Consider the following 12784-nt stretch of genomic DNA (forward strand, 5'->3'; position numbering starts at 1 on the left):
TTCAAACATAAATAAGCATGTTTGTATCACAGCATCTGAAATAAAGCCATAATAACAGGAGATGATCACTAACCCTAACCCTAACCCAGTCAGTAGAGATTAAACAGCTACACAAAAAACATTAGAATATAAAACATTAGAATTCAACAAATCAACAAAGTAAATATATATGTGCATGGTCATAGTTAATGACTTTTATTAATCTTTAAGTTTTCACAACTATTTAATCAAAAAAATGAACAAATATTTTGTCTAAAAGAAAGAATCAAAAGTGAAATATTGATTTAAAAATGTGTCGAATCTTCTTTTTGTTTCCTGAGCAAAGAATCTGAATCAGAAATGAGATTCTTCAAAATAAAACCTTGACATTTTCCCATAAAACCTTAAAAAGTTTAGATTTGACTGTGTTAAAAAAATCATTTTGATCAGAACCTTTAATCCTCGTCCCTAAAGATAATTCGGTGAAGTCTTGGTCGACGCGTTGTTTCTGCTGTTCTGAGAGACGTCGACGTGACGCCTTAAGCGCGGGAAACGCGTCGCCAGCATCCGCCGGAAGTAGTTCTGGAACTTTTTGCCCACAAACGTGTAGAAGACGGGGCTGAAGCAGAAGTAAGCGTAGGCGAGGTTGCGCGTGACGTGGAGGGCGTAGCCGCGCCGCCGCGACTCCTCGCAGGACGTGTCGTCCATCAGCAGCACAACGTTGAACGGCGTCCAGCACAGGAAGAACAAGACCACGATGGCGAGGATCAGCCGCACCGTCTTGAACTTGGCGACGATCCCGGACGACAGCACGGTGACGGAGATCCTGGCGTAGCAGTAGACGATGACGACCAGGGGGAAGACGAGGAAGACGAAGAGCTGGATGTAGAAGCCGGACGTCCTCAGGCGCGACGCGTCCACGTCGGGCAAATCGCCCGGATACTCGTCGCAGTAGATTTTGTCGTCCAGGGAGTAAAAGAAAGTGGTGTGGAGGATCATGGGCCTGACGCACGCCAGGCCGCTGACGATCCAGACCGCGGCGCAGGAGGCCGCGGCGTAGCCTCTGCTCCTCAGGCGCGCCGCGTCCACAGAGTAGACCACGGCCAGGTGTCGGTCGAAGGTGAGGAGGGCGAGGAAGAGCACGGAGCTGTAGAAGCCCAGGTAATAGACGCTGCCCACCAGGTTACACATGAGCTTTCCGAAGACCCACGTGGAGAGCTGCATGTACGCCGCCATGAAGGGAAGGCTGCTCATGAAGATCAGCGAGGACAAGACCAGGTTCAGCAGCAGGATGTTGGTCACCGTGGTCAGCTTCTCAAACCTGATTTGCACGGTTTAGTGGGTTAGTTTGTGTCTTTGAAGGGTGAATTCCAATTCCTTGCTTAACTACGGCGGCCCCCGAGGTGCAAAACACAAACGCGAATCACGAAACACAAAAAACGTTAACTCCGGGAAAAAACGGAAACACAAAAGCAGTAAACACGAAAGACGTTATCTCACAACGAAAAGTAGATCAAAAAACGCAAACACAACGGAAATGGATGTCAGAAAACACTAACTCACAACTGAAACGCAAATGGAAAAAGCAAACACTGAGGCAGGAAAAACATTCAATCAAAACGTAAGCTGTTGATGCTTTTTTCGTTGTTGTTTTTTGAGTTGCGTTTCCGTTTTGACATCCATTTCTGTTGTGTTGTCTGCTTTTTTGTTTGCGTTTTTTGATTTGGTTTGCGTTGTGCGATAATGTCTTCGTGTTTTCTGCTTTTGTGTTTGCCTTGTGTGATTTGTGTTTCCGTTTTGAGTTAATGTTTTTGTGTTTTTGATTTGCGTTTTTCTTATTTGCGTTTGTGTTTTTTTTATTTGCATTTGTGTTTTGCACCTCAGGGCCACCGTACTTAACCCTCAATCTCAAAAATGTTCTCCCTCTAGTCCAAGTTCTGTCCTGATTCTCAGAAAAATTAAGTTGAGGTCAAGTTTAAGGGCTGTATCGCCCTCAATGTTGAGATTTTCCGAGACCACCCTTGGGAGCAAGGGCTACCCAGAATGCATTGCGTGTTTTCACATGAGAAAGATGGCGTCGAAAGCAGCGAAACGAGTGCGATACAAATGAAGTATTTTCTTTGTTAATAGAGATATAAAAATGATCTTAGTTTAGGCCCATATTATGGATTACTGACGTCATTGTTGCCTAACATTTATTTTTATTTTACCATCTTTTGTCAATAGTCGGCCGGTGTGGTTTACTTTTCAATAAGTCGTGGTGTGTGGTAACTGTCAGCTGAATATTTGTATGAGTATCATCTTATAACTAACTGACAACCTAATAACTTGACTGACAAACGGATCAGAATAAATAATCCTGACGTAAATGACGTCTTGACGTCTTCTTCTTCTTCTTCTTTTTTGGAGTTGACAGACTGGACGCAGCTTTGGCGTTATTCTGCCCCCTACAGTCTGAAGACGTATCTGCATTTAAGGGGTGTCCCATTTCTAAGTGACAAAATAACCCTCAACACTTGGTTTTGAGGCCAGTTAAGATTAAGGGTTGAGCTCGAGGGTTAAGATAGGAATTGGAATTGGCCCTTAACCCTAAATGCAGATACGTCTTCAGACTGTAGGGGGCAGAATAACGCCAAAGCGGAAGAAGAACACATTTACAGCACGAAGGAAGTCCACTTCAACTGATTGAGTGAGTGAATAACATGACGAGTGTGTGAGAGTAGATACTGGCAGCTGATTGGTCCTGCACAGGAGGTTCTCTGGTCATCAGCTGCAGTGGACTTCCTTGACTCACTCACAGCCATCATATAAAGCAGGTGTGGGGGGGGGGGGGGGGGGCATGTAACATTAAGCTCGGTACTTTTCAGAAAAAGGACCCATTCCAATTTCTATCTTAACCCTTAATCTTAACTGACCCTCAAAACCAAGTGTTGAGGGTTATTTTGTCACTTAGAAATGGGACACCCCTTAAATGCAGATACGTCTTCAGACTGTAGGGGGCAGAATAACGCCAAAGCTGCGTCCAGTCTGTCAACTCCAAAAAAGAAGAAGAAGAAGAAGACATTTACGTCAGGATTATTTATTCTGATCTGTTTGTCAGTCAAGTTATTAGGTTGTCAGTTAGTTATAAGATGATACTCATACAAATATTCAGCTGACAGTTACCACACACCACGACTTATTGAAAAGTAAACCACACCGGCCGACTATTGACAAAAGATGGTCAAATAAAAATAAATGTTAGGCAACAATGACGTCAGTAATCCATAATATGGGCCTAAACTAAGATCATTTTTATATCTCTATTAACAAAGAAAATACTTCATTTGTATCGCACTCGTTTCGCTGCTTTCGACGCCATCTTTGTTCTGTGAAAACACGCAATGCATTCTGGGTAGCCCTTGCTCCCAAGGGTGGTCTTGGAAAATCTCAATATTGAGGTCGATACAGCCCTTAAACTTGGCCTCAACTTAATTTTTCTGAGAATCAGGACAGAACTTGGACTAGAGGGAGAACATTTTTGAGATTGAGGGTTAAGATAGGAATTGGAATTCACCCTTAGATAAGAATTGGAATGGGCCCTGACTCCTGAAGTCTTGTGTCACTCACCTGTGGATGATGACGAGCACCAGTCCGTTCCCAAAGACACTGAAGAGGAACATAAAGTAGTAAAGAACAGAGAGTTTTGCTCCCACACTGTTGTCCTCGTCCCTGTTACACAAAGAGCTCAGTCCAGCTGCATCATCACTGTAGTTACTGAAGTCGTAATCCAACGTCGTCGTTTCCATCTTTTCACAAGTTTGCAGAGAGTAAATCTGTCAGAGACACGAACACAGACGTAGAATTATTATCATATAAATATAAATATAAACATAACATAATATATAGCTGTTCAGACGAGGAATCACAGAGAAGTGAGACGAGGAACAGTCACAGAGCTGTGTGTGACTCAGTGTGTGTGTGTGTGTGTCAGTGTGTGTGTGTGTCTGTGTCTGTGTGTGTGTGTGTGTCAGTGTGTGTGTGTGTGTGTGTGAGTGTGTGTGTGTGTGTGTGTGTGTGTGTGTCTGTGTCTGTGTGTGTGTGTGTGTGTGTGTGTGTGTGTGTGTGTGTGTGTGTGTCAGTGTGTGTGTGTGTGTGTGTCAGTGTGTGTGTGTCAGTGTGTGAGTGTGTGTGTGTGTGTGTGTGTGTGCGTGCATGTGCCTGTGCCTGTGCGTGTGCGTGTGTGTGTGTGTGTGTGACTCAGTGTGTGTGTGTGTGTGTGTGTGTGTGTGTGTGTGTGTGTGTGTGCGTGCGTGCGTCTGTGTGTGTGTGTGTTAACTGTTCACATTCTAAAGCTGTGGTTTATCTTTATTTACTTATCTTTTAAATATATACATATACATTCATATGTATCTATACCTATATATGTATATATATATATGTATATATATATATATATATATACAAAAAAAGTGTAAGGGTGTACGGTGGCCCTGAGCAAATCAAAAAACACAAATGCAAATTAAAAAAACACAAAAACATCAACTCTAAACGAAACACAAATGGATTTTTTGATGTGCGTTTTAGGTTTTTTTGAGTTCATGTTTTTGTGTTTTTGTGTTTTGCACCTCAGGGGCCACCGTACGGGCGTTTCACAAGCTTCAGTTACAGTAAGTGTTTGTGAGTAAACTGACTCACACTCTTTAGTCAAGAGATTCGAGACTCAGGATATGATAGGACTCTGTTTACTGATGTCATCATCATCATCATCATCATCATCATCATCATCATCATCATCATCATCATCATCATGTCATTAACATCCTGTCATGGTATAGGATGATGGATCATGGATGTGTGTTGTTTCCTGGTCTCAATGCTTTAGTTTTAACTCACATGTGTCAGAGTTCTTCTTCTCTGCTCGGTCTTCACTCTTCCTCCTCGCTCTTCCTCCTCGCTCTTCCTCCTCGCTCTTCCTCCTCGCTCTTCCTCCTCCCTCTTCCTCCTCCCTCTTCCTCCTCCCTCTTCCTCCTCCCTCTTCCTCCTCGCTCTTCCTCCTCGCTCTTCGTCCTCGCTTTTCGTCCTCGCTCTTCGTCCTCCCTCTTCCTCCTCGCTCTTCCTCCTCGCTCTTCCTCCTCACTCTTCCTCCTCTCTTCCTCCTCGCTCTTCCTCCTCCCTCTTCGTCCTCACTCTTCCTCCTCGCTCTTCCTCCTCCCTCTTCCTCCTCGCTCTTCCTCCTCGCTCTTCCTCCTCGCTCTTCGCTCTTCCTCCTCGCTCTTCCTCTTCGCTCTTCGTTCTCACTCTTCCTCCTCGCTCTTCCTCCTCTCTTCCTCCTCGCTCTTCCTCTTCGCTCTTCGTTCTCACTCTTTCTCCTCACTCTTCCTCCTCGCTCTTCCTCCTCACTCTTCCTCCTCGCTCTTCCTCCTCACTCTTCCTCCTCACTCTTCCTCCTCACTCTTCCTCCTCGCTCTTCCTCCTCCCTCTTCCTCCTCGCTCTCTTTTTTTAAAGTTATTTACAGTATTTTATTGTTCTATATATTTATGTTTTCAGGGTTTTTTTTCCATGTTATTTCATTCATTTGGAATAAAAAAAGCTTTTGACTTTATTTTTCGTTGGTGTCACATTATTTATAACATTCTAACAGACTCTAGAATCACCTCTGAACAGAAGATAACGGGAAAATGAGCCTCTGACTTTACACTTTCTAACATAAATAATAAACATTAACTGAGGAGTTAATGGCCTCACTCACTTTGTAAATCATTCATTCATTCATTCATTACCGCCTTTGTCTTGTTTATGTACAAAGAAGTTAAAAGTTAACTCTAATATTCCACAGCGGAGAGGAGCGGGAGAAATATTCACTCAATAAATGATGAAGCACAACATAATTACAGTGTTATTCTGAGAGAGAACTCATGAATAAAGAGAGGTCACCGTGCTACATATCTGTGTTTTAATATACGACTTATATTTTATATTTTAATTCTACAGATATCAGGGTTTAAATATTCACAGAAACGAGTCTCAACAAGTCAGGAAAACAGCACTCTGCTGCTTTTAAACCAACGTCTTTGTTAAAAAAGGATTTTAACGCAGTTAAACACAAACATCATGAAAAATGCCATGAAATCAGTCAAAGTACTCTGTTTATTTTTATACAAAATTGTTTCGTAACACGAGTGTAATGTATTTAAAAAAAAAAAAAAAAAAAGTCTTATAATAATAATATTATGTACACAAAAGTCCTGAAACATTTACGCATAATAAAGATAATATTTACTTTGGAAAATGAGAATATATTTAAATTACAGGCGACGCAAACAACTCAGCGACAAAAGAACTCGTGACGAACGAAGAAAACAAAGTTTAAAAGTCCTCTGTGATAAAAACAAAGCGTCCAATGACAGAGCACGATCTTCAGAGACGAGCAGAGAAATATTCACTACAGTGAAGACTGTAAAAAAAACACAAAAACACACAGAGAAGAGGCTGCAGCTTTAACACGAGTCATCGATGACACTGTGCTTCAAAATGCTCTCACTCTCCCACACCAAAGTCCACGCTCACAGGGACACAAGGAGGAAGTAACGCATGCGAACTTAGTTGGAGGCAGCAGTGGATCAAATACTCAATCACAAAACTCTAAAATCACAAAATATTCCTGTTTTTCAATGGACTTTGGTGCAGGAGAGTGAACCTGTGTCCTTGTTCTAACCTTAGTTTATTCACCTCTACAAGCACACTGCAAAATAAAAGTGAACCAGATCCATTTAGACCATTGGTTCTCAAAGTGCGGCCCGGGGGCCAACGACAGCCCGCAAAAACATTTCTGGCGGCCCTGCATTGAATTACAGTTGATAGTTTAAATCCAGGAGCGACTAAGCTTGTTAAATGTTTATTGGACATTACTGGATACAGACCAATAAGTGTAAACAAAAATACTGGGTATTTACCTGGTTTCTATATGGTGAATTTTAGTGTATTATTGTGTTATAAGCTGGTAATAAGCAGGTAGCTACAGCCCCCAATTACTAGCTATTTACCCAGTAAATATATGGTAACAGAAATGTGTTACTTGGTATTAACCTGTAATTAGAAGGTAAGAACAATGGCCAAAATACTGGGTAATTACCCAGTAAATTATAAAGCGTTATTATATTAACGCTTAAATTACATTATATTAACGCTTATATTACTTAAAGCTAAACTGTAGAACTGCAATCTGGTCATTAAAGTTATTACAAATGGGATTTATTTCTGTTTTGTTTTCTTTGTCGACCCTCAGTCCAATGTTGGGTTCCTAAATTGGCCTCAGGTATCAAAACTTTGAGAACCCCTGCTTTAGACGTCAGTATTCAGTGTCTATAAATACGTTATATATGAAGTTATCCTTCTGTGTATTATAGCACTGCTTAGTTATACAGAGTTAGATGTGGTGGACTTCAAGTGTGTCTCCAGTTCTTTACGCTCATGAGACAAAGAATCTCTAAAAACTCTGCTTGACCAAAGCCTTTGAGGCAGGAAAATAAAATCAAACAAACGTCACAGGGAAAGTAACACGAATATAACACGAATAAAAACTTGATCGCCTAGAAAAAATCTTGAAGAATATTGAGAAAGATTCCTGCTCCTCATGTCGAGAACGCCACCTTTAGAGCGTTCTCAGGGTCAAATGTCAAGACTTTATCACAAATATCACGCCGTCATCGCTTCACCAGAGGATTTTTCCTCATCATAGACTGAGATGCATTCGTATCGACATGTAGAGCAAATAACGAACGGAGCAGGAAACACAACAAAAGGTTTCATTAGGGCCAACACACACACACCAGATTTAATCTGCATAATTAAATCAGAAAAATGATGATATAGACGATGATTAAATCCTACACGTTGGTCCTAGTTAAGTTAAAGTCAGGTCAAATAGGAGGTAGGTCGTTTGTCACGTTGGTGTTTATCATATTCATCATGTGAGCTTCCATCATGAATTCTATCATCAGGAATCAACGTGCTGCTTTTTCCACTATGGAGTCAACACGCACACACACACACACACACACACACACACACACACACACACACATTCTTGTACTTGCTGCATACTGAGGACTGGGTTGCTGACAAAGTAAGGACCAGCATTTCCACTTTATAAATCAACACAATTACAAATATCTACTTCATGAATGACATCTACAAAGAACTACTGGTTGCAGTACCATAACATGTCTGCAGGTGGAGCCCCAGAGCAAAAAGGGATGGAAAACTTTTTTTATTATTTTTTTTTGTTATAAAAAGTTTATGTCGTCCGAAATTTGAAAAAATCTTGGACAAAAAAATGTTGGTCCAAAATTTGACAAAAACGTCATACGATACTATGTTGTCCGAAATATGAAAAAAAATTAACCCAAAATGTTTGGTCCAAAATTTGAAAAAAAAAATTGCCCCAAAATTTTGGTCCAAAATTTGACAAAAACGTCATACAATACTATGTCGTCCAAAGGTTGAAAAAAAATTTGACCAAAAATTTGTTGGACCAAAATTTGACAAAAACATCGTACTATACATTGTCGTCCAAAATTTGAAAAAAAAATTTGACCCAAAATTGTTGGTCCAAAATTTGAAAAAAAAAATTTACCCAGAATTTTGGTCCAAAATTTGACAAAAACGTCATACTATACTATGTCGTCCAAAAGGTTGAAAAAAAATTTGACCAAACATTTGTTGGACCAAAATTTGACAAAAACATCATACTATACATTGTCGTCCAAAATTTGAAAAAAAAATTGGACCCAAAATTGTTGGTCCAAAATTTGAAAAAAAAAATTTACCCAGAATTTTGGTCCAAAATTTGACAAAAACGTCATACTATACTATGTCGTCCAAAAGGTTGAAAAAAAATTTGACCAAAAATTTGTTGGACCAAAATTTCATACGTCATACTATACTATGTCGTCCAAAAAATTTTTTTTTACAAATTGAGTATAGCATGTTAGCATGATAGCCAAAATGTCCGTAAAAATGACCTCACTTTGTTGGTTAAAAAACCTTCACTGGTCCTCAATATGCCACAAGAACACACACACACACACACCTCTGTAAATCCATAATACAGTAAATCACTTCCCTTAAAAATCACACAGGGTTCACAGAGTCCACATCAGCCTCTCCCCGTCATCACGCGTGAGGTCCTTTGCTGTAGCGCTCCCTGAGGTCGTACGTCTGATAACACGCGGATGCGTCGCACACGCCCGGAAGCCCCGGGTTTCCCCGTTTACCGGGGTGTCCCGGGGACCCGGGTTTACCGGGAATTCCCTGGTTACCCGGATGTCCGATTCCATCGAAGCCACGGGGACCCTGGATTCCTGCAGGGGTGAGGACGATGAAATGAAACGTGAAGGAAAATGTGTCCAGAAAGTTAAAAAAAATCATGTATGTAAGGAAATAAAGTCACAGAGTTCCATTAAATGTGGTTTAACTTTCTATTTGGTTAAAAAAAATGCACTCAGTCACTCTGAGAGAGAAGGTTTTTCCATACCTGGCTGTCCAGGTGTTCCTGGCGGTCCACTGTGACCCTCGCCTTCGCTGCCTTTTAGCCCTTTTGGTCCCAGGTCACCTGAGGACAGAAGATAAGTCTGATTTTTGACAAAAAATACATGTTCATGTGTGAACTAGAAAAGCACTCGGAGAGCGCAGGCCTCCGCTAAGGCGGCAGCTCAGTATCTACAAAATAGCGATAAAAATAGTGATAAATAAAACAGAGGGGGACACAAGATGGAGGCAGACGATCTGCTGTGGCGCCCCCTTAAGGGAGAAGCTGGAAGAAGACGATAAAGACGAAGCTTCAGCTCTTCTGTTGTTTTTCCAAACGTAGCTGAAAACACACAGAATAATAATAATAATATTTTTTAAATGTGATTTATTTCTCATGTTTATGTCTTTGCATGCTAAAGAAAAGGCAGTGATTAATCAATCTGAGGTAATCTGAGCTAAATCTAATTGTCATGGCAACCGAGTGAGATATTTCACTAAGAGGTTTGAATCCATACCCACATCATGTCAGACAAAACTGAAGTAAAACATTTAGACCGTTAAATATTCTGTCGCTGTTACATCATCATCATCATCATCATGAATAATCATAGTGTCAAATATTGACTAAATAAGTACGATTTGAAGCCTTACACCAAAGTATGTTATGTTTACAAAGTCCACGTAACTAGGATTAAAAAATAAAAATAAATGTATAATACATATTTTAATATTTAGTAGAAAACCTGAGAGAATTTGGTTATAGCCCAGTATGGGGCCTACCTGCAGTACCTCCGAGGCCCACTGGGGGGCCACAGCCCAGACTTTGGGAAACACTGGACCATCATCATCACTATTAATGTGAACTAATGTTGCATGAACATAAACATAAACTTGAGAGAAGGATTAAAAAAAGACGAGCAGAAGTCATTAAATGTGGTGAAATGCTGAATCCTACACTTCCCATGATGCAACCTGGGCTCTGGGGGAATAATCATAGGTTGTGTTTCCATACAGTGAGAGAAAGAACGTCGTCTCTGTGTGTTTTAACCTAACAGATAAAACAGATAAAACATGAGCACAGAGAGCTTCACTCTGTCGTCGTTTGCTCCGCTGGCTCTCGCTGACGTTCGCTGATGTTTAATGATCTCGTTTTACGGCGAACGGCGAAACATTGACGTTGTTTTGATTTCACTCGTTGATAAAAAGCCACAGTAAATTTTCCCGCACTCTTTGTTCAGTGAGAAAAGGTTAAAAGAGTGCGTTTGTGTCCCAGTTTCAGCCAGTGAATCAGTCGCTGTATTAAAGAATGTCTTTAAAGTGTCGGTTAATCCCTGAACAAAGTCCTATATCACGGTGTCATCGTCACCTTTGACCCCTGCAGGGCCCTGAAGTCCAGGAGGACCAGGGTAACCGGGAGAGCCGCTCCTGCCAGGGTAGCCCGGAGTTCCCATGGATCCTTTGGGGCCCGGTGCTCCGGGCTGGCCCGCGGGACCTTTGGTGTTCTGACAGGGTTCACAGTGAGCTGCGGGGGCCAGAGACTGCAGCAGTGCTGGGAGCTGGTCTGCAGGGACACAACCACAACATACCAGTATAATCATATAATCATTTCAGTTTGACAGCATCGTCTTCAAGACAGGAGCTCTTTAAAATACTCAACAGGTACTTTCTTAAAGGTGCAGCGCGTCTAACGGTGACACTACGCTGGTCTTAGCACATCAAGGACGTCTGTCTACATACATATGTATGTGTGTATGTATACGTATGTGTGTATGTGTATATATATGTGTGTATGTATATATATATATATACGTAAGCACATAAAGGACGTCTGTCTGCAGTGAGCTTCGAGAAGTCTCTTCACTTTGGACAAATAAACCCTCGTACATGTCACGCACTGAATCTTTAAGACATGCTCACGCCATATATATATATATATGTATATAGATATATATACATATATATATGTGTATATATATATACATATATATATATATATATATATATACACATATATATCAGTATGTGTGTATATATGTATACATATATACATATATACATACACATATATACATACATACATATATCCATACATATACACATATACATATACATACATACACACACATATATATCAGTATGTGTGTATATATATATATATACACATATATACGTATGTACATATATGTATATATATACATGTACACACACGTATATATACTGTATATATATAAACATACACATATACATATGTTTATACATACATACTGTATACACATACATATATACAGACACATATATACATACATACATACATATATATACATACATACATATACACATACACATATACATATACATACATATACAAATATATATATATATACATATACATCAGTATGTGTGTATGTATATATACACATATATACGTATGTACATATATGTATATATACACACACTATATACATTCACATATACATATATATATACATACACATATACATATGTATATACATACATATACACACATACAGACACATATATACATACATATACACATATACATACATATATAACACACATACATATATACAAACATACATATATAACGCACATTCACATATACATATACACATACATACATACATATATATACAGTATATATATTTGTATTGTGTGACCTGTGGTCTCACTCTCTCAGCCCTTAGAGCTCACACAGTTCTGATCTGTCACTCTCTCTCTCTGTGTTTTTCTCTCCACTCGTCAGTAAAGAGACATTTAATCATTGACTTACTCCTGAGAACGTCTGAGCAGAGCTTCAGGAGACGTTCATCTGACGGAGGTTTGCCCTGCAACACAAGACCACATTTAACTGTGAAGGGACGGCGGGTGGAGAAGGCTCAACCTGTGAGGACGTCTGCAGAAGATCTCAACACTGCTGCCCTCTCTGTCTTCACATACAGTAAAGACACACACACACACACACACACACACACACACACACAGTGACAGCTGAGACACACAGGAAATCACCGATCGTATCTTCTCAACCCGGTTTACGTTTCTTTTCTTTTTTTTTTCTTTCTGTTAATCTCCGACAGGACACATTGTCACACAGGATTTCACTCACTGGTTTCCCTGGATATCCCGGCTGGCCTGGCTGACCTGGCAACCCGTCCAGACCAGGGAACCCCCTGTGTCCTGCAGCACCCGTTTGGCCCGCGTGGCCCACGTCACCTTTCTTTCCTTCTACGCCTCTGGGACCGAGGTCACCACGCACGCCTTTCTGAAGAA

The 12784-nt window shown here is 40.5% G+C and overlaps 1 protein-coding gene across 1 annotated transcript; it reads right to left on the reverse strand.

The window, feature by feature from the left end:
- Positions 1 to 447: 447 nt before the first annotated feature.
- Positions 448 to 3767, reverse strand: LOC310937220 (C-C chemokine receptor type 3-like; the record flags this gene model as incomplete). Its single annotated transcript, XM_083901449.1, has 2 exons — positions 448 to 1300; positions 3589 to 3767. The coding sequence occupies 2 exons, from the start codon at positions 3765 to 3767 to the stop codon at positions 448 to 450; spliced, it is 1032 nt and encodes a 343-aa protein (XP_083757575.1).
- Between the last annotated feature and the right edge of the window lie 9017 nt (positions 3768 to 12784).

This window comes from Microchirus variegatus, assembly GCF_963457635.1.
Source record: "Microchirus variegatus genome assembly, chromosome: 15".
NCBI lineage: Eukaryota > Metazoa > Chordata > Actinopteri > Pleuronectiformes > Soleidae > Microchirus > Microchirus variegatus.